At 43.6% G+C, this 22,163-nt stretch overlaps 1 protein-coding gene and 1 pseudogene across 2 annotated transcripts; one reads left to right on the top strand and one right to left on the bottom strand.

The window, feature by feature from the left end:
- Positions 1–62: 62 nt before the first annotated feature.
- sumf1 (sulfatase modifying factor 1) lies at positions 63–6,421 on the top strand. Its single transcript, XM_084027064.1, has 9 exons — positions 63–419; positions 2,242–2,415; positions 2,589–2,663; positions 3,569–3,651; positions 4,239–4,361; positions 4,456–4,570; positions 5,135–5,248; positions 5,331–5,390; positions 5,898–6,421. The coding sequence occupies exons 1-9, from the start codon at positions 168–170 to the stop codon at positions 5,997–5,999; spliced, it is 1,098 nt and encodes a 365-aa protein (XP_083883190.1). The 5' UTR covers positions 63–167; the 3' UTR covers positions 6,000–6,421.
- Positions 6,422–6,875: 454 nt separating this feature from the next.
- On the bottom strand, positions 6,876–18,470 carry LOC311021769 (leucine-rich repeat neuronal protein 1 pseudogene; annotated as a pseudogene). Its single transcript, XR_014599417.1, has 2 exons — positions 18,246–18,470; positions 6,876–9,977 (listed from the first exon to the last, which is right to left on the bottom strand). The product of XR_014599417.1 is annotated as a leucine-rich repeat neuronal protein 1 pseudogene (transcript).
- Between the last annotated feature and the right edge of the window lie 3,693 nt (positions 18,471–22,163).

Here is a 22,163-nt window from a genome sequence, read left to right as displayed (position 1 = left end):
CATATCACACTTTTCAATGTATTTATTTTTAATAGAAATAAACAGACATGCACTCCGGGCAGGAAAGAGTTACACTGTAGACAGCTGACTGACCACGTGACTTGGAGACTAGGAAGTGAAAGAACAGCAATACAACATGAGCAGATCTTGAGCCGTGTCCTGCCACAATGGTGCGTTGTTTTGCTTTGTTATTCGTCTTCGTTTGCGCGGACAAAGTGTTGTGTATTCAGGGTTCTCGGTCGGAGCAGGCTGCCCCGCAGGCAGCAGTCGGCTGCGGCTGTGGGAACCCGAAGAGAGCCGCTGCTGTGGAGCCCGTGGAGGACAGGACAGCTTCTGAGAACCCAGCAGACAAATACTCAAGAGCCGCTAATTGGAGTCCGTCTGAGGCCCAGGGAGATGAGGAGAAGTTACAGAGTCAAGTAAGACATCACTGCCGTCCTTTATTTTATTTTTTTTACTTTTATTGGACAGTTCACAGCAGAGAAACCATGCAACAAGACGTGTGCTGCTCCTGCTGACTTTTGCTCAAAGGTCCACCAGGGAATCCTGAAGTGTTATCCATTATTAAACCCTTAACTTAAATATGTGGTACATAGATGGATGAACACATCCTTCCAGAGCAAACAAACGTTCATCTTTTTCATAAGGATGATCTGAATTCCTGAAATGTTGACATCTTCTACATAAGGAGCTCTCAATACAAGTCCCTGTTTTCATTAGTCTGGCAGCCAGGTTGATGTATCATTCTTCCCATTAAATAAGGCCTTAAACAAGATACTGAGAGAGTCTCAGCGACTGCAAAATTTTGCAAAATTTGAGACTTTAGTAGACTGATGAGCCTTCATTTCCTGCCGATGACTCTCCAACAGTTGTTTTAAATAACTATAGTTTCAGAAAGATTGAGGCTGTATGACTGTGGCATATTGTGGTTCATGTGAGTAAAAGTACGAGTTATATTTCATTGTTAGCGATGCATTACTCTGCTGGGTCTGAGGATTGGACAATGTGCGTCAAGCACCACAAATGACATTGTTGTTGCTGGAAACCTGAAAACACACTGAACCTGAACTCAGTCAACAATGACTTCTGGCTCCTTCTACTCTACTGCTGTTAGCCACTGTCCACGTAATAACGTATTATTGTATACTTATCAGGTATGCTGAATGATAACGAGCATTTTAATGCCATACAGAACATTATGTTGAAAGAGCATAAACTGTAATATTAGCATCAATAGAAAAAGACGGCCACCGCACACTGATAAGACTCTGCTGATATACTTTTATTATGAACAACGCGTTTCGCTTTCAGCGTCATCGTCGTTGTAATATTAGCATGTTAGCATCTGCGCAACAACACATGTAACTGTTAGCTTAGTAGCCCGATTGACATTGGCACGCTAGTGAACTCCGTTGTTATAAGCGTCCCCTCACTCAAGTTTTATTTCAAACGATTTACCACGAACACAAAAACAATCTAACATATGACGCTAACTGTTCTTTCGTTTATCTGACTTTAGCTCAAGCCTTAGCTAGCTAGCTAGCGGAATTCCTAATCACAGAAGCTACAACCCTCGTTTTCAGCTATGATCAATTTCACCGAATCTGCATTTTACGGCCACGAAGTAAGGCTTTAGCCAAGTGTGCTACTATTATTAGTCGTATTACCAGAGTTGTGTTTATTATCTGATTAATGTTACCTGTTCCATATAGGAAAACCAGCGTAGAAACGCTATGTCACGTGCACACTTGAACTCACGCACCACGTCTTCTTCTACGCTACTGGCGTTAGCTGTTGATGACGTATTGCATAGCCTGAGAGCGCCCTCTGCTGACGTTGCCATCAGCAAGGAATACCACACAATGCAGTAACATGTAACGAGCCACCTGTCAATCTGATATTGGGCTATATAAATGGCATAATAAAGATCTCCTGCTTTAAGGTGTGTTTTTGTTATACAATACATTTAATCATTGTGTTTTATTTATTAATGTGTGTACCTTCTATTGCCTTTCATATAATTTTACAACTTTATACCTTTGACCGGCCTTTTATTTGAATTTATGGACATACTGTGCCTATTGGTCTGATTATTCCCCAGTCTATCTTTGCACTCAGAATAGATTCGATTTACAGCCTTTTTAAAGTCTTGTAATCCTTGTAAATCTGTAACCTTCTTCAAATTTAAGAGATTCCAGAACCACATGTCTGCTTGTGAAAAGGTTTATTTGGTGCCTACAGATGGTGCTGATTCCTGGAGGAGAGTTCTTGATGGGAACGAACAACCCAAGTATCCCTGCAGATGGTGAGGGCCCTCAGAGGCTGGTGCATGTGGACTCCTTCTACATGGACATCCAGGAAGTCACTAATAAACAATTCCAGAGCTTCGTCAATGGAACAGCATACATTAGTGAGGTGTGTATCTAAAGATTAAAACCAAAGGCTGTATTTTTTAATTAATCAGAAATTAAATTAATCAACCAATCAGTAAGTAAGTATGTAAGCAAATCTTTGGCAGTGGTCATTTTCATTTTAAGTGGTTAATAGGTGTCATCTTGCTCATAACATTTTTATTGTTTTCCTTTAAGGCAGAAAAATTTGGAGACTCATTTGTGTTCGAGGGGATTTTGAGTGAGAGTGTGAAAAACCAAATCACCCAAGCAGTAAGTATAATTATTCAACTGTGGAAGTAGCTCTTCAACTCACTTTTTCTCACGCTGCACCAGCATAAAGCATTGTTAGTGCCATGATTAACGGAGCCCTGTAAAAATACTTCAGTATAAGATTTAAATATGTGAAGTATTGCTACTTCACGCCTCCTGTAAGAATTGTTAGACAGAATTTTCTCTTTTGCTACATGAAGAAAAGAGGAAATATACTGCATTTCACAATAATGATGAAGCAAGGAGAGTAATAGAGAGTGCGTAGTCATTATAAGGTATTTATCTAATAAACAGATTCATAATGCTTCCTGCCAACTATAAAATATCCCTAGAGTAGTAGAGGATATCCAGTTTTTCATCAGGCCGTGGTTAAATGGCATGCGAGCCATGAGGGAAAGATGATATTGCATGTTCAACATTATGTAAAATAAAATGTTATTTGATGCTATTATTGATAATATTTTGATGTCCCTCCAACCATGACGTATTAATACATTTCAAGTAATATATGTGCACTAAGCTTTATTTTGAAAACCTGCCAGCCTGTGGGCGCACAAATTTTAGGCTTGAGATAGACATGGAGCCAAACACTACTGTTATGTCTTAAAAGTATTCACAGATTGGGAGTTGGAGGCCCGAGGACAGAGGCCTCTCACAGATGAAAGCCAGGGAATTTACTGCTTCATCTCAGCTGTCATTGGTGGCCTGATCATGTGGCTGAGGAGATGCCGTGTACCCATTAGTGTGGCAATACTGGAAACCATTAGAACTTCCATTGCTATTCTGTACCCTAAAGACACTGTTAGATGAGCCCTGGAGTGAGTAAGTGAGAATAAATGGAATGAAGAGTATGAAAGGAGCATACTATCAGTATGTCACCGTCACCAACGTCGCTTTGTTATCAGGTGGCTGCTGCCCCCTGGTGGCTTCCAGTCAAAGGGGCCAACTGGAGACACCCTGATGGACCAGACTCCAACATCACAGACAGGTAGAAAGACACTCTGCATATACGAGAAATCCTCAAATACCAGATATGATCATTATTAGTAGTAGAAGTAGTATTATAGTTATAGTTATACTAATTACTCGCACCCATATCCATCAAACTCACTGCAGTCAACTAGCAGACAAAAACTACGAAACTAAATAAGCCAAACTACCACTTAACCACTAGCTGATTGGCTGCTGACATGCTCGTACACATGTGGTCCGATGAAAGTGAGGGGGCTGCTGTGCCAGAACTCCATGCAACATTTGCCTGTGAAACAATGGGTTTTTGGCATTTAAAAGACACTATGTTTGAACGAAACCTGATTAGTCTAAAAACTAAAAACAGCATTTGTACACAAAACAAACATTGTCGATTTTCTTCTCCATCACTTACACTGGAATGGCGGTAACAAGGGATCTCTTTACAACCCGCGTGACGAGTAGGAACTATTAAAACCATTCAAACATCGATTTGAAAGCTAATTCTCACCTCCCATTTTTATTTTACTATGCCAGTTTATGTTGGCAAAACAAACCCATAAACCAAATACAAGTAGTGATTCACTTTAAACCTGTTTCTTGTAGGCTCAACCACCCTGTTCTACATGTGTCCTGGGCGGATGCAGTCGCCTACTGCTCCTGGGCCAACGGGAGACTTCCTACAGAGGCTGAATGGGAGTACGCCTGCAGGGGCGGCCTCAAAGACAGGTACAAGACAGTATGTTATGTGACATAAAATACGTTCTGTGGTTCTCATGCAGTGTCCCATTTAAATTGCCTGATATACTGCCCCTGCATGTAGACTTTACCCATGGGGAAACAAGTTGAACCCGAAAGGGCAACACTACGCCAACCTCTGGCAGGGAGATTTCCCCAACCATAACTCTGCAGAGGATGGATACATCAAAACCTCACCGGTAAGAAAGGGGAAGATGGAGATATGCCGCCGTTATGGGTGTGTTAAAGGTGCATCATCATTCAGGTTAGGGAGGATTTGGGTGATTGTGTTCATGAGTCATTGTCACAGAACTGGAAACTGAGCCAGATTCTACAGGAAATGAAAGGTGCTGGAGATAAGAGCTCATTTCAGGAGCTGATGAAGTCACACCAGCAGTTCACAGCTTCCAGAGATCAGATGAATAACCATTAGATGATATTAATCCAATCTCTTGCTTTACAGGAGGAGCTGTAAAGCCTGATTTGGAGGTATCAATCATAAATGTCAGATTCAGATTCTTTAAGGGTCTGAGCTGCTGAAGGAAAGTGCACCTTTCTGATCCCACTTGCCTTAAAGGCAGGGATGTTAGTGCCTCACTGATTGTATGAACACACATTTAAGCAGCTTGGCATGTTGGGCAATAGAAAAAACAACATAGAAAAACGGCAGTATTGGTAAATCCAGAGTGAACACTGAATGATCTGTAATGTATGTCAGTTCTTGGAAGGGTCACATACTCATTCTGTCAAACATACAAATACAGGTGATGTCCTTTCCTCCAAATACTTTCGGTCTGTATGACATGGTGGGAAATGCATGGGAATGGACCTCAGACTGGTGGACTGTCCATCACACCACAGACCAACAACACAACCCAGTAAGAATACAGCACCTCCAAGCTTCCAAATGTTCTAGGTTTAGTTTTTGGCCTGATATCTAATAATGTCTCTCTCTTTCAGACGGGTCCTCCGTCAGGCAAAGACAAGGTGAAGAAGGGCGGCTCATACATGTGCCACAAGGTAAAGAAGACCATCACTTTTATGCTTATTGTGCTTTATACCTAAATCAAGTTCAATGTTGTTTGTTTTGGATTTAAGAAACTTGAAAATGGTGAAATGGAGAAGACAAGAACTCGCATTAACACACATATGGTACATTTACTTTATCTGCCACCCACTGTGGGTGTCATTCCAGTTTGCTTAGCTCCAGCATTGGTTGCCATGGGAATGTGACTAATTGCATGCAAAATAAGTCCTAAGCACAAAGGTCTGGTTTGTTTCATATGAATAAACCATGTGAGGGAGGAGAGGACAAGAGTCCAACATGCTTAATGAATGTGCACCCTAACAGGCTCGGGGCAGAAATCAGAAAAAAAGTGGTGGCTTAACTAAAATGGTCGCTGTGTGATTGTCTTTGTCTCTGTTTTTGTAAAAAAAAATAAAAAAAAATACTGTAACAAAGCAGTTTCCATTGCTGAGAAGATGAATTTGAGAGTGAATTTCTCTGTTTCCGTTCTCCTTCCCCAGTCTTACTGTTACAGATACCGATGTGCAGCCCGTAGCCAGAACACTCCGGACAGCGCCGCCTCTAACCTCGGTTTCCGCTGTGTCTCTCAGGGCCAACGATGACCTGACCTGCTCGTCTCAAACGCAGGGTCCATGAATTAAAGATGCTCTCTACCCCAGCGTTGGTTGTAGAGCAAACCAATGAAGGGAATTTCATAAAGGCATTGATGTGGAGTTGCAATTGTCTTTCATTCCAGCAAATATTCAAATAAATGTAACATTGTGATGCTTTTTTCCATAAGAAATTCATAGAAATGTCTATGTTGTTCCTGTTCTATTTATGAGCACATCATGTGGAGAGAGCACTGAATAGCTCGAGTCGCTGTGGCTGCACTGGGTCAAAGAACGTCTCAGTGGCAAAGATCAGCGCCGTCTTGTAAATGTCAAAATCATCTTTGCAAGTAATTGTACAGGTTGTCATTATCAGCAAATAAGGCTGACTGAGATACAAGACTAAATGTCTTATGTATACTAAACAGATTAATAAAATTAATCTGGAAGATTTTTGTAAAGTTTTGTAATAAAGTTTTTTGCAATCACTGATAATTCTGATGGGATCCTAAACGATTTCATTTGATTTCCTCTTTGTGTGTATTTTTGTGTTCTTATAAGACGTTAATGATTTCCTTCCTTCTAGGTGCGTCTATGACAACCATATAAAGCAGGTTTAGTTTGTAGTTGTAGCATCCAGCAGAGGGCAGTACATACCCAAATATATATCTGTCTCAAGAGTGTGTACAGTACTGTTTCATATCCATCCTGAGAAGTTAAGCTACACACTATCAGCTGTGTCTGTAAGGATGGTGTCAGGTTAGTACACACTGCTGGTTCGGGTTTGGACTGAGATGGGTTTAGGTTCTCCTTAGACACGCGCTTAATACTCCAACCTTGAGCAGTGAGTGCCTGCCTGAACTAAAAGGATAAACCACAACAAATGTCTGCAAAAGAACCCAAAAGTATTTATTGTCACTTCTTCAGCATACAGATTCAATGTGAAAATAACAAACTAAGCAATTAGCGAGAGAGAGAAAAGTCTAGCAAAATAAGTGAGTAAACAGGGAAAGGATCAAAAAAGTTTCTAGTGCACTCTATTAAAAAGACTCAAAATGTTTGAACAAACATTTGTATTTCTAGCATTAACATCACATTTATCAGCAAACTACAAACTCCTAGTCTCTTGCAATTTAAATCAGAAAGTTCAAAGGTATAGTTGATACAACATTACTGCACAATTGCTAACATTCAGTAGACAGTTTAACAAGTCTAACCCCCACTGTCAGCTTTTAACCGAAGTTCATACAAACTCCATGATCTATCAGTGCACAACAAGATAACCTGTTTTACAAAACAGAGAAAGAAACACTGATTTCTACTAAATGCTGCCAGAAGACCACCAGCCCCTGCTGCTGTAATATTAACCCAAAATTAAGTCAAAAATGTACCACAGAAACAAGAGCATAGCAACTAAGATAACCTGGAGGCTAAATACAGCTGCCATCATAGGGAGTCCAAAACAATGAAGTGATGGAAACAAAGGCGATACGCTATACTAATACAAATCCTGTCCTTTATCACTCTGCTGCTTATTAGCAAAGCTGAGAATACAAAAAAAACATTTGCAACTTTATTCTGCTTTTGCACAAAAATGGCAAAAGTGTGTCTTTTTGTGCTGCTGGGCGAGGCAGCCGGGCCTCCTCGCTGAGTCCTCACCACATGTAATAACTACGCGTGGTGTCGACAGGAGAGGGTTTCCCCTCCGCGCTGCCGTCTTTGTCCTTCTCTCCGTCGGCCTCCCACAGGTTGATGAGAGGGGGGTACAGCTCATTCAGGGGGATGGAGGACGTCTTCAGCATGTACTTCTTCAGAGAGTGATGGTAGTTTTTTCTCTTCCATCGGCGGGCGATGTAGATGCCCACAGTGGCCAGGCTGAGAAAGGCCAGCATGGTCGCCATGACGGCCAGCACGGCCGCACTCGGGTGCTGGTCGGTCAGGTCCAGGGCGAAGGCGGCGCCGCGCGTCGTCACGTTGACACACGACTTGTGCGTCTGCAAGTGGACGTTGGAGACCGTGAGGCACACCTCGTACTCGGTGGCAGGCTGGAGGTGCGTCAGGTTGTACTCGTGGACGTCGACGGGGACGCGGGCCGTGTAGGTGATGTGCGGGTTGTCGATCTTCATGGTGGCCGAGGCCCACTTCAGGTTGGAGGACATGACGTTGGAGTTGACTTTCCAGGAGACCAGGATGGAGTGCGACTCGGTCTGCTTGACGTAGATTTTCATCACCTCTGTGCTTCCGAGCAGGGTGCCGTTTACACGGATGGTGGCGACCCGCGTGTCAGCCCCTTCTGTGTTCTGGGCCACACAGGTGTAAAGACCGGAATCCTCCACCTGGACATGAGACAGCCGCAGGGTCCCCTCGTTGTTCAAATGGTACCGCTCGGACACAGTGTCCATTGTGATTTTGGACCCAAGAGGAGTCACCCAGTAGATCTCGGGGTCTGGCTCGGCCATGGCCCTGCAGTCGAGGCTGACGCTCATGCCCAACTCGAGGTTCAAGTGGCTGGGGAAGGTGTTGCGGGATATGAGGGGCAGGCATTGCTCCGGGGACTCCAGCAGCCGTAGCTCTCGGACTCGCTGGCCTCGGAGTTCTGGCGGGGAGGTGCAGAGCATGGCGAGGGGCTCCATGAAGCGCACGGTGGTCCTGTTGGAGCTCATCCATTGAATTACGCAATCGCAACGCAGTGGGTTGCTATGCAGACTGATCTCCCGCAGATTAGGCAACGCCTCCACGGTGTGCTGGTAAAGAGCAGTGAGGGCATTGTTGTTGAGCATCAGGCTCTCCAAAGAGGACATATCCCTAAAGGCCAACCTGTGCACATAAGACAGCTTAGGGTTGTTGGTGGCCTCCAGCTTTGTCAGTTCCGGCAGGTTGTCCAGAGCAAAGCGGTCAATTGACATCAACTCCATCATATTGTTGATGCCCAGCTCCTTCAGGCGTAACATGTTCCTGAAATCTCCTTCTTGGATTTTGTGAACCGGATTCTTGTTTAAATCCAAGAATTTGAGGTTGGGAACTTTTTGAAGGGCCAGCTGAGGGATTCTGACCAGTTTGTTGTCATAGAACGAAATACTTTCAAGACTATCCAAACCCACAAAAGCATTCGCTGGAACGTCAATGAGGTCCATGCCAGCCAGGACCAGACTCCGGAGGCTCCCTAGGGGCTTAAAGTTCATGTCTAGGAGGCCAATAACTGGATTCTCCCCGATCATAAGTATCTCGAGGTTGGGTGTTTCTTCAAACCAGCGGCTGTCTATGACATGGAGCCTGTTGGAGTTCAGATGGAGGCGCAGCAGGCTAAGCAGGCCTGCAAACGCCCGAGGGGAGATGGAGTTTATCTGGTTGTGGTTGATGTAGAGCTCCTGTAGATTGGAGAGGTTCCCCAGGCAGTGGTCTGGCAGTTGGCTGATCTGGTTCTCCTCCAGATGTAAGGTGGTCAGGTGGTTCATGCTTTTGAGGCCCACGGCTTCCACGGTGCTGAAGTTGTTCTGGGACAGATCCAACTCTGTCAGGTTGAACAGTGCCTCCAACTCTCCCCTGGTGCGGGAGATGGCGTTACTTTGGAGCAGCAGCACCTGAGTATCGGTGGACAGGTTGGTGGGGATGTGCGTGAGCCTCAAGTCATTGCAGTCCACCGTGGTCGCCTCCTTGTAGGTGGACTGGGGGGTGAACCAAGGGCGGATCTCACATACACACAAGTGTGGACATTCCTTGCCATACGTGGGCACCAGAAAGGAAAGAAACAAGCCCGTGTACAGCCAGAGTTGAGGAGGCCACGACTGCGAGTCGAGCGCCATGTTGCTCTCTCTACTCACACGAAGCTTAGCTGAGAGGCTCGGAGGGAAGGTTCATGAGTCTTCTTCACCGCTAGCTGGGTGCTGTTGGCACTTTCCACCGTTATTTGCAGAAGATCATCTGGTCCTAACTTGACTTTGTGCAGATTTCTTTTTGTCTCTTCTCACTTCCTCACCGTGAAGTTTGAGCCTAGAAAAAGACAGAAAGCAAGTGCAATGTTAAAGCCTGCAACACAAGAAACATTTTTGATTCCATAAAATGCAAAGAATTAGATCAACTGTCAGATAGAGAACGTGAGAAAGTAAGAGCGACGTATTTGGTTTCCTTGTAGAGGGTAGTAACAAATGAGGCAAGTGGCAGTTTTCCACAGCGCCACCCCACAGAGGACCATGTCGACGTGTCTAACAGGGCAGAATGCATCCGTCAAATTTGTCTTGTTGCCCTGCTGTCGTGTAGACATTCATTCACTAACTTTTTAATGAGCTCCTCCGCAGTCAGACCCAGTTTGAAAAGAGTTACTTCTGGATCGTGACATAAAATTGAGTGAGACCATGCATGTAAAAAAAACAAACAAACCTGACTTAACCATCATGCCGTTTCAAAGATAGTCTGGCTATTCCATTGCCAAAAATGTCCATTTATTTCCCTTAGAACACTCTTGTACGAGCAGAGAGGGAAGCACTGTTCCAAGATGATATGGTTGATATTAGCTCTGCTTCCCTGGCGTGTTGCGTATCTGTCTCCTCGGAGATTACAAACATGTTCTGCTCTCTGTGCTGGGTAGATTATCTCCATACCAGCTTGGTACCAGTGATCCTCTTGATTGAGTGTGTGGGGTGGGCACAGCCTGCAGCTCTGGCTGTGAGCCCATTACACAACAGGCTTAATAAACAGGGAGCGTGTGCTCTTCACTGTTAATCACTCACTACTTATGATACAGGCCTGTGGGAAGCAGTCACTCACACATGTGAGTGAATTTAGCTTTTTGCTTCTTTTTGAAAAGCAAGTGCTGAGATTTGGTCCAAGTGAGACAAGTAGAGAGAGATCGGAGGGAGCTGACAGGCTGCGACCCCAAAGGAATAGTAATTTTTTACTCTTTCGCTTTCATTTGTCGATTTCATGACACCAACTGCCAGAAATTTCTGTAGGGATGACAGGCCCAGACTCGGTTATCACGAGCAGATATGGTGTCATGAGGGGGTGAAGAAGAACTCACCAGTTTCTTAAAATGTATCCAACATTTTAAACTTGCAAACAACTTTGTTTAACAACCAAAGTTGTTTAACATACATGGAAGTGTGTGCGCGATGAGCGAGCTGTCAAAAGTTGCAATTATTATAAATAAACCCCCAAAAGGAATAAACAGCTTGTAGTAGTTTACATTAGCAAGAGAGAGAGAGAGAGAGAGAGAGAGAGAGAGAAGAGAGAGAGAGAGAGAGAGAGAGAGAGAGAGAGAGAGAGAGAGAGAGAGAGAGAGTGTCAGCTTCAAGCCTGACTCCCACTCATGAAAACTCATAATTATCCTCAGAAGTATACCGAGGTTAAGCATCCAAAATGTGTGCTACGGAGATAGTTGGATGTACTTTCACATCAAAACTGACAAGTTCCTCCAGTATGAACATAAAACAGACACAGATTGTTTTCCCCTCCCTTTCATGTGCTGCCACCTTGCGATGTGTCAACACCCTCTCCATTTTTTCCTCCGCATTTGCCTTTTCAAACAGCAGAAAAGCAGCTCGGCAGATACAAAATGGAGCACTACGCTGCGCAGAACAACAACGTCATGAGAAACGTTCAAAAGCAAATGCAGCAGAAGGTTTAAGCATTTGTTTTTGAGTAAGGAACACATGTGGCGCCTGGTATCAGGTATCCGGTCCCTACAATGACCCGGTCACACTGATCTAACTGATTCTCCTCTGTGACTGAAGTGTGGCAGCGGGGACCTGCACCTTCTCTCTGCTCTATTCATAGATCCCAACATGCTGAACATGTGGCTCCTCCTTCTTGCTTTTTATCATCCATCATTCAGATTCTCAAATAATCCATTCAAATGTGTTTCAATTAAACTACAATGTGCCGTGCCGTGCAACGTCGAGATGAACTCGGTAGATGCGCTTGTCCGTCCTCTCTCTTCCTCCACGCGTCGCGCCGCTCTGGTGTTTAATCGGAGGAGACAGGCGGAGTAATCGCTGCTTTCATGCTGAGCCCATAAAACTCAGACACCTGGCACCAGGTTTCTGGCAGACTGGCAGCACTATGGGGGTCTGCATCCGTTCCCACCTATCTCTCTCTGTGTGTGTATGCCTCGACCTTATTGACCCGAGGAAGCTCTGCCGAGCACATATGCCCTTTTCCACTGATGGCCTTCTTCATAATCGCTGCGGTACACAAATGTATACTTACAAGCAATTGCCGTTGGTCGCACACCAGCTCTGCTGAAGTGGTTAACTATTGTGTTTAACTCACAAAAGGTCTGACATTTTTTAGACCAATTGCTCCTTGAATTCTTGAAGAGAATTGATTGAAGTTAACACATGCACCTTTGCTATAACCTTTAAAATGCTTCAGATTCACACAGATGAGTAGCGTGCATGTGTTTTAAATGGTAAGGTGAAGATGAATGTATTTGGGAAGTAGCAAGCTAGGACTGGATGAATGAGACTGTAATTATACTGCATTGAGCTGTGTGAGACTCTGCAAAGGAATGTTTTTATATAGTTTGGCTGTTCATTTACTCCAATTCATCAATACTTTTCTGTTTATTATGGTTTCCTGCAGAGGCAGGTGAGAAAAATAAAGTTTCCTTCAAGAATTCAAAGTAACACTGGGTGAGAAATTGACAAACAAATCAGTTTCCTTTCTACAGTAACGTTTTGCTAACTAAATACATGATCCCTCACCGGTTTCCCACCTGTTGGCTCTCCATAGCCTATACGTTACATCTACATTACACTTAATTTACTTTGTGCAGCTTTCATGCAGACAGCATACGGCACACGTCATCCTGCACAGCATCTATAGATCTAAATCATCACACGTCAACGCATTTCCACATTCTGTTCCCATCAGACCATACCCTGTGCTGCCATGGTAAAGAGGGGATTCGGGTTTAGTTTGTTTTAGTTGTTCTTTTGTATTAGTTGTAGTTGACTTCCATCTTGTTTTCCCATTGCGTGTTATTTGGTTTGGTATATACTGTTCAATCGTGTCTAAGTATTTTAGGTCACAGTGTTCAGTTAACACCTTGTTTTGTTGCTTTCTTGTTGAGTAAAGTTCTATTTTGTTGACCTCTTTTATTGGGCTAGATATTAAGCTCTTTGGGGTAAAAAAAAAAAAATGTTTTTCTTTTTTTGTTGTTCTCCTCATTGCCTCACTGCTTGGTCCCTGACAAGTGGATATAAAAATGTGTGTGTGTGTGTGTGTGTGTGTGTGTGCGCGCTGGAAGAGCTACATTTTCTAGATCAAATGAAACGAAAGATGAATGTCATATGGACTGAGAGTGGGAAACTGATTAATTCATGCATTAGCACCCACTAGTAGCACCCATCTAACTATCAGAGCACACACTAATGCGTGTATCATCATTACTGACTTGACGCAATCTCAAAACACCAGTTTGATTGATGTTCTACAAAATATTTTATCATCACGTCTTTACAAATACTATGATTTTTGTTTCTGCACTCTTTTACAAAATGCAAATGCTATGAATTATGAGTAGAAATAGTCAACTTTGAACGCTTCAAAGGGCTACGATCAATCAAACCTGAAATCCACAGGGTCAAGGTTAGCTAACATCATGTTGTACAGAATCACTTTGACACCTTTCTGAACTCCCGATCTCTGGGATGCGACAGAGATTAAGACTGAGATTAATTCTCTCAAAGCAAGCAGTTGTGTGCCAGAACATATGTCCTTGAAATCTCTTGGCAGAGAGCAAAGACACTGTAAGGAGAAGGGATGCACTATAGCACCAATACCAGCATTGGCTATCAGGCTGATACTGACTCACAGGTATATGGTCCCATCTATTCAGTTCCATTATGTATACATACATTATATACTGGCATTTAATGTGTTGCTGGGTTAAACAGGTTTACACTTGAATAGTTTTTTTACAAAGTTGCTGATGCACAATTAATTATTTAAATGATAATTAAGTCAATTAATTTATATCTATTTATTTATTTGTCACATTTAGTTTTACAAAGTTAGAATAATCCCAGTTACTGTCACACAGTGAGGCAAACAGTTTATTAATTAAACATCCGTATTGGGATTGAAAAAGTCGGCTTGGTGCATCCCTACTAAGGAGCATGATTTAAAATACACATGTACATATGTCTCCATACCGCACCTCCACAATCATACGCAGACCACTGGTAGGAGGCAGAAAAATCCCTCAACACTTTGGGATTATCAAGTTGACTGTCTGAATTGATGCCTTCAGCAGGAAGGATTTACTCTCTTTGCTCATCCAATCCTGATAAGGTTTAAATCTAAGCACACATTAAACTTTAAAAACACAAACACACGCGTGGTCTACAAACCCACAAACACACACGTGGTCTACAAACACACACGTGGTCTACAAACACACAAATACACACGTGGTCTACAAACACACACGTGGTCTACAAACACACAAATACACACGTGGTCTACAAACACACACGTGGTCTACAAACACACAAATACACACGTGGTCTACAAATACACACGTGGTCTACAAACACACACGTGGTCTACAAACACACAAATACACACGTGGTCTACAAACACACACAAGGTCTACAAACACACGCGTGGTCTACAAACACACAAACACACGCATTGTCTACAAACACACACGTGGTCTGCAAACACAAATACATGCATGGTCTACAAACACACACATGGTCTACAAACACACACGTGGTCTACAAACACACATAAACACACACGTCATCTACAGACACACACGTCGTCTACAAACACACACAAACACACATGTCATCTACAAACACACACGTCGTCTACAAACACACACGTCATCTACAAACACACACGTCGTCTACAAACACACACGTCACCTACAAACACACACAAACACACACGTCGTCTACAAACACACACGTCGTCTACAAACACACACGTCGTCTACAAACACACACGTCACCTACAAACACACACAAACACACACGTCGTCTACAAACACACACGTCGTCTACAAACACACACGTCGTCTACAAATACACACGTCGCCTACAAACACACACAAACACACACGTCGTCTACAAACACACACGTCATCTACAAACACACACAAACACACACCTCGTCTACAAACAAACACCTACAGCAGCTGATATTTCCACGGAGGATCACTGGCCCTGAGGTTCAAAGCGAGACAGCGAGATGTAATTGTGGGACATAATGAGCTTTGTCGTCTTCATGCTAAGGCCTCATAAATCCAGTTATAGGACAGGATCTCTCGACAATACGGGGAGCAATGAAGATAATCAGCGTCACTGAGGAAACAGACCTGCAGAGCGGTCGGATGCAGGAGCGTCTCTCACTAGACTCCTTGCTTTGAAGGACTTGTTAAAATGATGCATCTTAGGTTGGTTTGAAGATAATTCCTTGAACTTGATCGTGAGTTTAGATTCAATGCTAACGCTGCTATGTTCCCCTGGTGCATCCAGGAAGGCATAATTTTTCATGGGGGGGAACTGCTTTGACCCACTCGATTCCCGAGGCCCTGCACCGGGTGCAAAATGTAAGCAGTGTTTCTGAATCGGCAGCCACACAACAGGCTCACAGACATGCCATCGCCATAGCAACGGCTATGCCACCGGCATGTCTGTTTCATAACCAAATGAGAAAAGCTATTAGTGCCACAAAGGAACATGTCAGCAAGAACTCCGACTGGTACAAGAGGGCGACGGCAGCACCAAACCACGAAACAACAATGAGCATAAACATATCACGCACACATGCACGCCATAATAAAACATATTTCTGGATTTCTACACTGAAGCCACAGTATTTTCTAGACAATCAGTTTCAGCCCAGCGATCACGTGGTGCTGGGAAGCTGAGTGGTGCTGCCTGATGTTTTCTCCATGTGCTCACTGCGCTGGCCTGCCTGAGAGACAGCCATTAGTATGCAAGCGTCTCACTTCACATCACACAGGGCTTCAGCGCAGCTGCTGATGGCAGAGGTGTAGAGCCGAGGAGGAGTAGGATGTATGTCCACTCAGTCAGAGAGATGAGAGTAAGTGAGAAGGGAGAGCTCTGCTTCCTTCAATTGGAAGGCCTCAGGAGGAAACTGCTGAACTAAGAACACACCTGAGCTAAAGGGCCAAGGAGAAAATCCAATATCCCATATGGAATTAAAAGAAAGTATGCTGCATACTTTAACAGTGTTTCTTTAGACCGCATTCATCTTAAAAAGTAACAGCGTCCCAAATTGTCTCTGTATTTCTATTTACTGCAGATCCATATGGCTTTATTTCCCAGTGGAGCTCAGATGGATCTTGACACAATTTTTCTTCACTGGCGCTGAATGGTTTCTCTCTCCTTGAGGCCTCACCCCCACCCTCCCCCTCCACTTCATCTATCCTTACAGTTGCAATGTCAGTGAAAAGCCAATTTGTTGTCATTGAAGCATCGATCAATCACACTGACAGAGCATAAGTCTGTGATCTCAGGGGAATTCCTGTTTGAAAAAGTGCAGAGGTCAAGGAAGCTTAACTTGCACAGTTGAAATTTGCATTTAAACAAAAGAAAAAGACAAAAAGTGTCATTAATAAAGTGTTTTAAACACACATCTCTTCATGCAATTTAGACACATCACCAGTGACGTAAGTGTCATTAATTTAATCAATTTTTTAAAATTAGATTTCATAACGGGCTTGTGGATCCAAAAGATGTTCAAAAGAGTTGTGTGCCCTTTTTACGGAGAATAAAAGTTCCTTTTGAGTTAATCGCTAAAAACAAAGGATGACAAAACAGCTGACTCAGTCATAACATCTTGATGACACCTTACAACAGCTGACTCAGTCATAACATCTTGATGATACCTTACAATGGCCCCTCATGCTTCCACATTCCCCTTCAGCTCACGCTCACAAAAGGGAGAAGGTCAAGCTGTTGCACCCTTGTCTCCGCTGCTGTGGGAAACGCACCGGCACCGACTCATGCTGCAGCGTTGCCCTTATGGCTCACAATGGCTCCTACCCAAACACATGCAGACACACCAAGACGTGTCTTTGTTTCGTCAGGTTCTCACACTCCTCATTGCCAGCTGAGGAGATTGCATCACGGTGCATTGTGAGCGTGGGGGGAAGGTGCCGCGACCTCCTATACTCCCACATCATTGGCTCACTGGGTGACATCTGGATCAATTGTCTGCTTTTACTCCCAAGAAAAAGTAGGTGTTGTTGTGGTTGCTGGAAAACAAGCGTGCAGATCATGCACCGCATAATGTTGGTCCTGATCAAACTGAAGGGGAGTTCTTTGTGGTGTACGCGTTCTCAGTAACAGGTGCTGCAACAACAGTCTACTTGACAAAGGTGACCCTTTCAATACTTTGGAGTAGAAGCTGCAGGTTGTATTTCTTTGTCCTCTGTGTCAGACATCTGCCAGTTTCCTCACTCCTCGGCATGCAAAGCCCATTGCTGCTACTCAGCTGTTTCAGCAGCTCTCAGCTACTGGTGAAATGTCAGGACTCCTGGCAAGACCTCAGCTGTAATAATGAGCCTGTTGGAGACTAACAGTTCACATCGATGCTTGGCTTCGTGGCTGAAGTTCAAGCAGAGAATCTATGAAAATGAAATAAGCAATGCACAGAAAGATTCACACTAATCAACACTATTGACTGCAGAGCACGTTCCTTTGCAAATGTAATACTGCTATACATCCTGTCGACACAACTGACCCGAAGCACACACACACACACACACACACACTGCAGATACACGCCGAGAACACGTCGATACATACGCACAACTTTTAGGATCTATTTTTTTTTCCGTCTAAATGAAATCTTTGTTCGTGCAAACTCAAATACGAGCGCTCCTCTCTGCGACGGTAACACGCTGCACGAGGACCCGCGGGGGGGGGGGGGGGGGGGGGGGATTGAGAGAGAGACAGAGAGAGACAGAGAGAGAGAGAGAGAGAGAGAGAGAGAGAGAGCACGTTATTTTGTTTCATTTAATCTTCGTTGATCAGTGCATTTCTTAAAACATAAAAAACCATTTGCGAAATTCAACCCTTGGATCGCTACGATCCTTTCCACCGAGCAGAAAATTAAATAAACCATGTGTATATACATATACATATATATATATATATATATATATATATATATATATATATATATATATATATATATATATATATATATATATATATATAAATAATTTATTTCTATCACAATGTCGGCACATGCATGAAATAAACACGTTGCTCTCACCTCCGAAGCGCCGTATCCTCTCCCTCCTGCAGGCTGCTGTGTCTGACCCATGCAGCATCCGCAGCTCCGGGATGATGCGCGTGCGTTTGCAGATTAATACTCTCGAATAGAAACTCTCAGCTTTATTAACGAGACCGACTGTGATCACCCACCGCCCGTTGCTTTTAATATCTGCTCTGATCCTGCAGCGCCGGAGACGCGGAGAATACTTCAGGAGAGGAAACGCTGCATGCGGCGGCGCGCAGCTCCCAGTGACGAGCAGCTGCCTGGTGCAGGTCAGCTGGACTGAAACGCGTCTGACACACACAGCGGTGCCCAAGCAGGCAACCTCACCATCTGCTCGGTTATCGTCACAAAACCATAGGAACGAAACAAAAAGAAAGTCCCACCCTGCCGGCCACGAGCTGCGAAGTGTGGATTTTACGGCCGAAGTGTTCGAGGGAAGCAATACCTCATTGTTTGAATGTCTCTGTTGTTGACCTCTTCTGTTCTGCTCCTCCTGGAGTTCACGTATCATCAGTTAGGGGGAAAGATTGTTCGAGAGGAGGTGGGTGGATTTGATATGAGTTGTAGCCTATGACTTGCTTATTAATTATTCATAATAATCACATGACATTAAAGTGGATCGGCCCCACTCTCCTTTAACAAACACTTCCACACAGGAGTCAGGTTGGAAGAAAGATAAGTCTTTTCTCTTAGAAGTGTCACTTGTTGGGATTCTTCCTCCTCTTCCTCCTCCTCCATCTGTCTCTAAGGGGAGCAGAGAAAATGACGTTTCATCACTTGCTGTTCGAGCCGCCTTACAGGTTCTTCATCTTTAGCTACAGAGATGATAAGTCAGTGTTCAAACGAGAATTGTCACCTGCAGGTAGTTTATATTGTAATTAAGCAGAGAAGTAAAATTATTTTTAACTGAAGATCAACACGGTTTTTGCCATTTCAGCATTCTTTCCCCTTTTATAAAGGCCTGAGCAGGTTCATCCAAGATGCTCCTGTGTTTGTATGGTTTACAGGCCGAGATTAATCCAGAAAGGACCATTGAAGCTTGACCACATCTATGCAGTCGTCTAAAATGTGTGAAGAGTAAACACACAGCTTAATGTATTTCACATAAACAACCTGCAACCCGTTTGACCCTCATCTGAAAAGTGTTTTTAAATGTTTGCCTACTTTCAGATTCAGGATTAATGCAGACTGAGTGCATGTGGCAAATACAAACACAGTAGTGAAATGTAATTAATTTAGCTGGGAGCCAACTGGAACTTGTTCAAAGACCTTTTATCCAAAAACTGCACTGTGGGAACCTCTCCTATCGCTCTGCCACCACAGAGAGCCCAAAGTTGATGCAGCAGGCACCCTGTGTGTTAGTTGCAACGGGCAAATCATAATTTCCCACCATTAACCTGCAGTGCTTGTGGTGTGGTTGCTATAGCAACAACTCCCTCCCAGGAAAGGCGATGCAGCATATCCACTGGTTTATTAGATCTCTGATCACACAGCTCCCTCCACATGGCCATCTGGGGAAAAAAAAGTCACACAGAAATGTATGCCCCACATTTTACCTTTCCCAAGTCTTCCCATCTCACACACACACACACACACACACACACACACACACACACACACACACACACACACACACACACACACACACACACACACGACAAACACTATCACTCTCAAGAGAAAAGTGACAGTTCCAATTTATTTCAATTTCCTTTTTCCAAACCTAATACCATGTTTGCCATGGTCCAAATCTCTGTGTCTCCCGTCCGTCAGCCCCTGGAAGGTAAACAAATAAGGCATCTGCTGGTGCGTGAAGACAGAAACAGCAAAACCTTACAATATGCAGCCTAACAACAACAACAGCTTCAGAAAATCCCCTCGGAGTTGAATCAGCACCTCCCAGGCTCAACAGAAATTGAACTTACGAGCTTCGGGTTGAATTTATTGCAGGGCTCATATTGCCTGCACCCCCACCCCCCTCCCCTATGGTTTGGATGGAATAAACAAACACGATATAACAGGTTAATTAGTGATCTTTTGATGTGCTGATTGGCAGATTTCTGTTACCTTCGGACACAGCCAGTGTAGCTGTTTGTTTCCCGTCTTTATGCTAAGACGACAGTGGTATCGATCGATTTCCGTCGAAATGTTTATTTATTTTACTGCGCATCTTTCCAATGAGAATCCTTGAACTCGCCTGTATGGTGAAAGTAATGAGGTGTTTAGTATTCATCTAATTAATCTAACACATCCTAAAACATTTATATATTCAGCTGCAGAATAGGAATAGCTGTACAAACAGTGGTGTTTAGAGGGATTTGAGAATGTCTGGAGACGAGATGAGCCATATATTTTGATTAATGACTTATCCAGCATAGTGTACAGTATAATGTTTTTTTTTTTTGCATGGTATGTGTTAACTGTCTCAATCATTTTAAAATGTAAGGCAGTTCTCTTCCACGACTGGCTGTTTACATCCGCTTATACAGCCAAGGGCACGAGGTGAACGTGAGCGGGGAAACGTCTCATCTGGATTGGTCTTAATAGCCACAGAGGTGGCGAGGGCCTGACTTCCGTTACACATGTCACTTTGCATTAGCGTCCACATTAGAGCCTGCCACTCCACAACCAATCACAGCCACTTAACAACAAAATCAACAGATCCCCTTCTAATTGCTCCTGAGCAAAGCAATTTAGCAGCGGCTCTTGAGGATTGACTTTCATTTGGGTTTGTCAAACACGGCCCTTGCTTGATTTGTTTTGGGCCAATCGACATCAAAATAGTGTGAGTGTGTGTGTGTGTGTGTGTGTGTGTGAGTGTCTGTGTGTGTGTGTGTGTGTGTGTGTGTGTGTGTGTGTGTGTGTGTGTGTGTGTGTGTGTGTGTGTGACAGAGAGAGAGAGAGAACTGGAGAGAGAGGTAACTGTTTGTACTCATTTGCTTTATGCAAAAGTTAATTAATAATGATAACTGTTCCGGTCCCGCTCAGAGATAGAACAGAATAGAACAACAGCCTCGTTTAATCAGTTCATCCTAGCCATCGTTCTTATGTCCCCACTCATACATACACTCACACACTCATAGATTAACCAGCAGAGTTTGCTCCTTCCTTTCAGCTCATCCTGACCAGGCCATTCATATTTAATTGACATGTGACATCAGCATCTTTTCCATCACTGATGTAAACTGTTTTGCAAAGGAGTAGAAGAGACCTGCTTTGGGTCATTTTATGAAGGGAGTGTGAAACTACAGATTTCAGACACAGCTGGGAAAACATGAGCAAAACACCATCCAGCTAAATATTCTTCGAGTCATTAAACTATTTTTCCATGCCATCCGTTTCAAAGTATGACACCACAGAGTTACAGATGTCTTTACCGTCTGTGTCTCATCATGATATAATTATCAACATGTTAGGATCATGGAAGCAGGCCGGTTCTCCAGACGCCGAAGCAACGACCGAAGATTCACAGTTAATAATGAAATGTTTGCTTTGCGTTTTGACTGTAGGTCACAACATGTCTCTGAACCTCCTGCTTGGAAGCTGCACAATTATTGAAAATGTTTCTATTCTCATTCTTCAAGAGGACGAGACACACTGCAAGCTTACAGGGAATAATATGAATATTGCATTGTATTATATACTTTACAGTAAGTAGGCTATCAATAATACATTGTATCGCATTAGAGCCGCCTGCAGTATGTGCAGCTGAGGAACAGGTAAAACTGTGTATGTCTATGATAAGTAGGGAACATTTTTTCTTGTCTGCTGTTTTTTTTTTTTTTTTGGTGCTCAAACAGAAAAGAGAGACGTCGGCATCTCTCCCCATCCTCCATCCTCATCCCTCCTTGTTCACGCCTCCCTCTCCTGCACCAGCTGAACAAAGACAACTGCTCTTTGTTAGCTGCATGC

Source organism: Eutrigla gurnardus, assembly GCF_963514095.1.
Source record: "Eutrigla gurnardus genome assembly, chromosome: 2".
Classification (NCBI taxonomy): Eukaryota; Metazoa; Chordata; class Actinopteri; order Perciformes; family Triglidae; genus Eutrigla; species Eutrigla gurnardus.
This window is presented reverse-complemented; position numbering and strand designations above follow the sequence as displayed.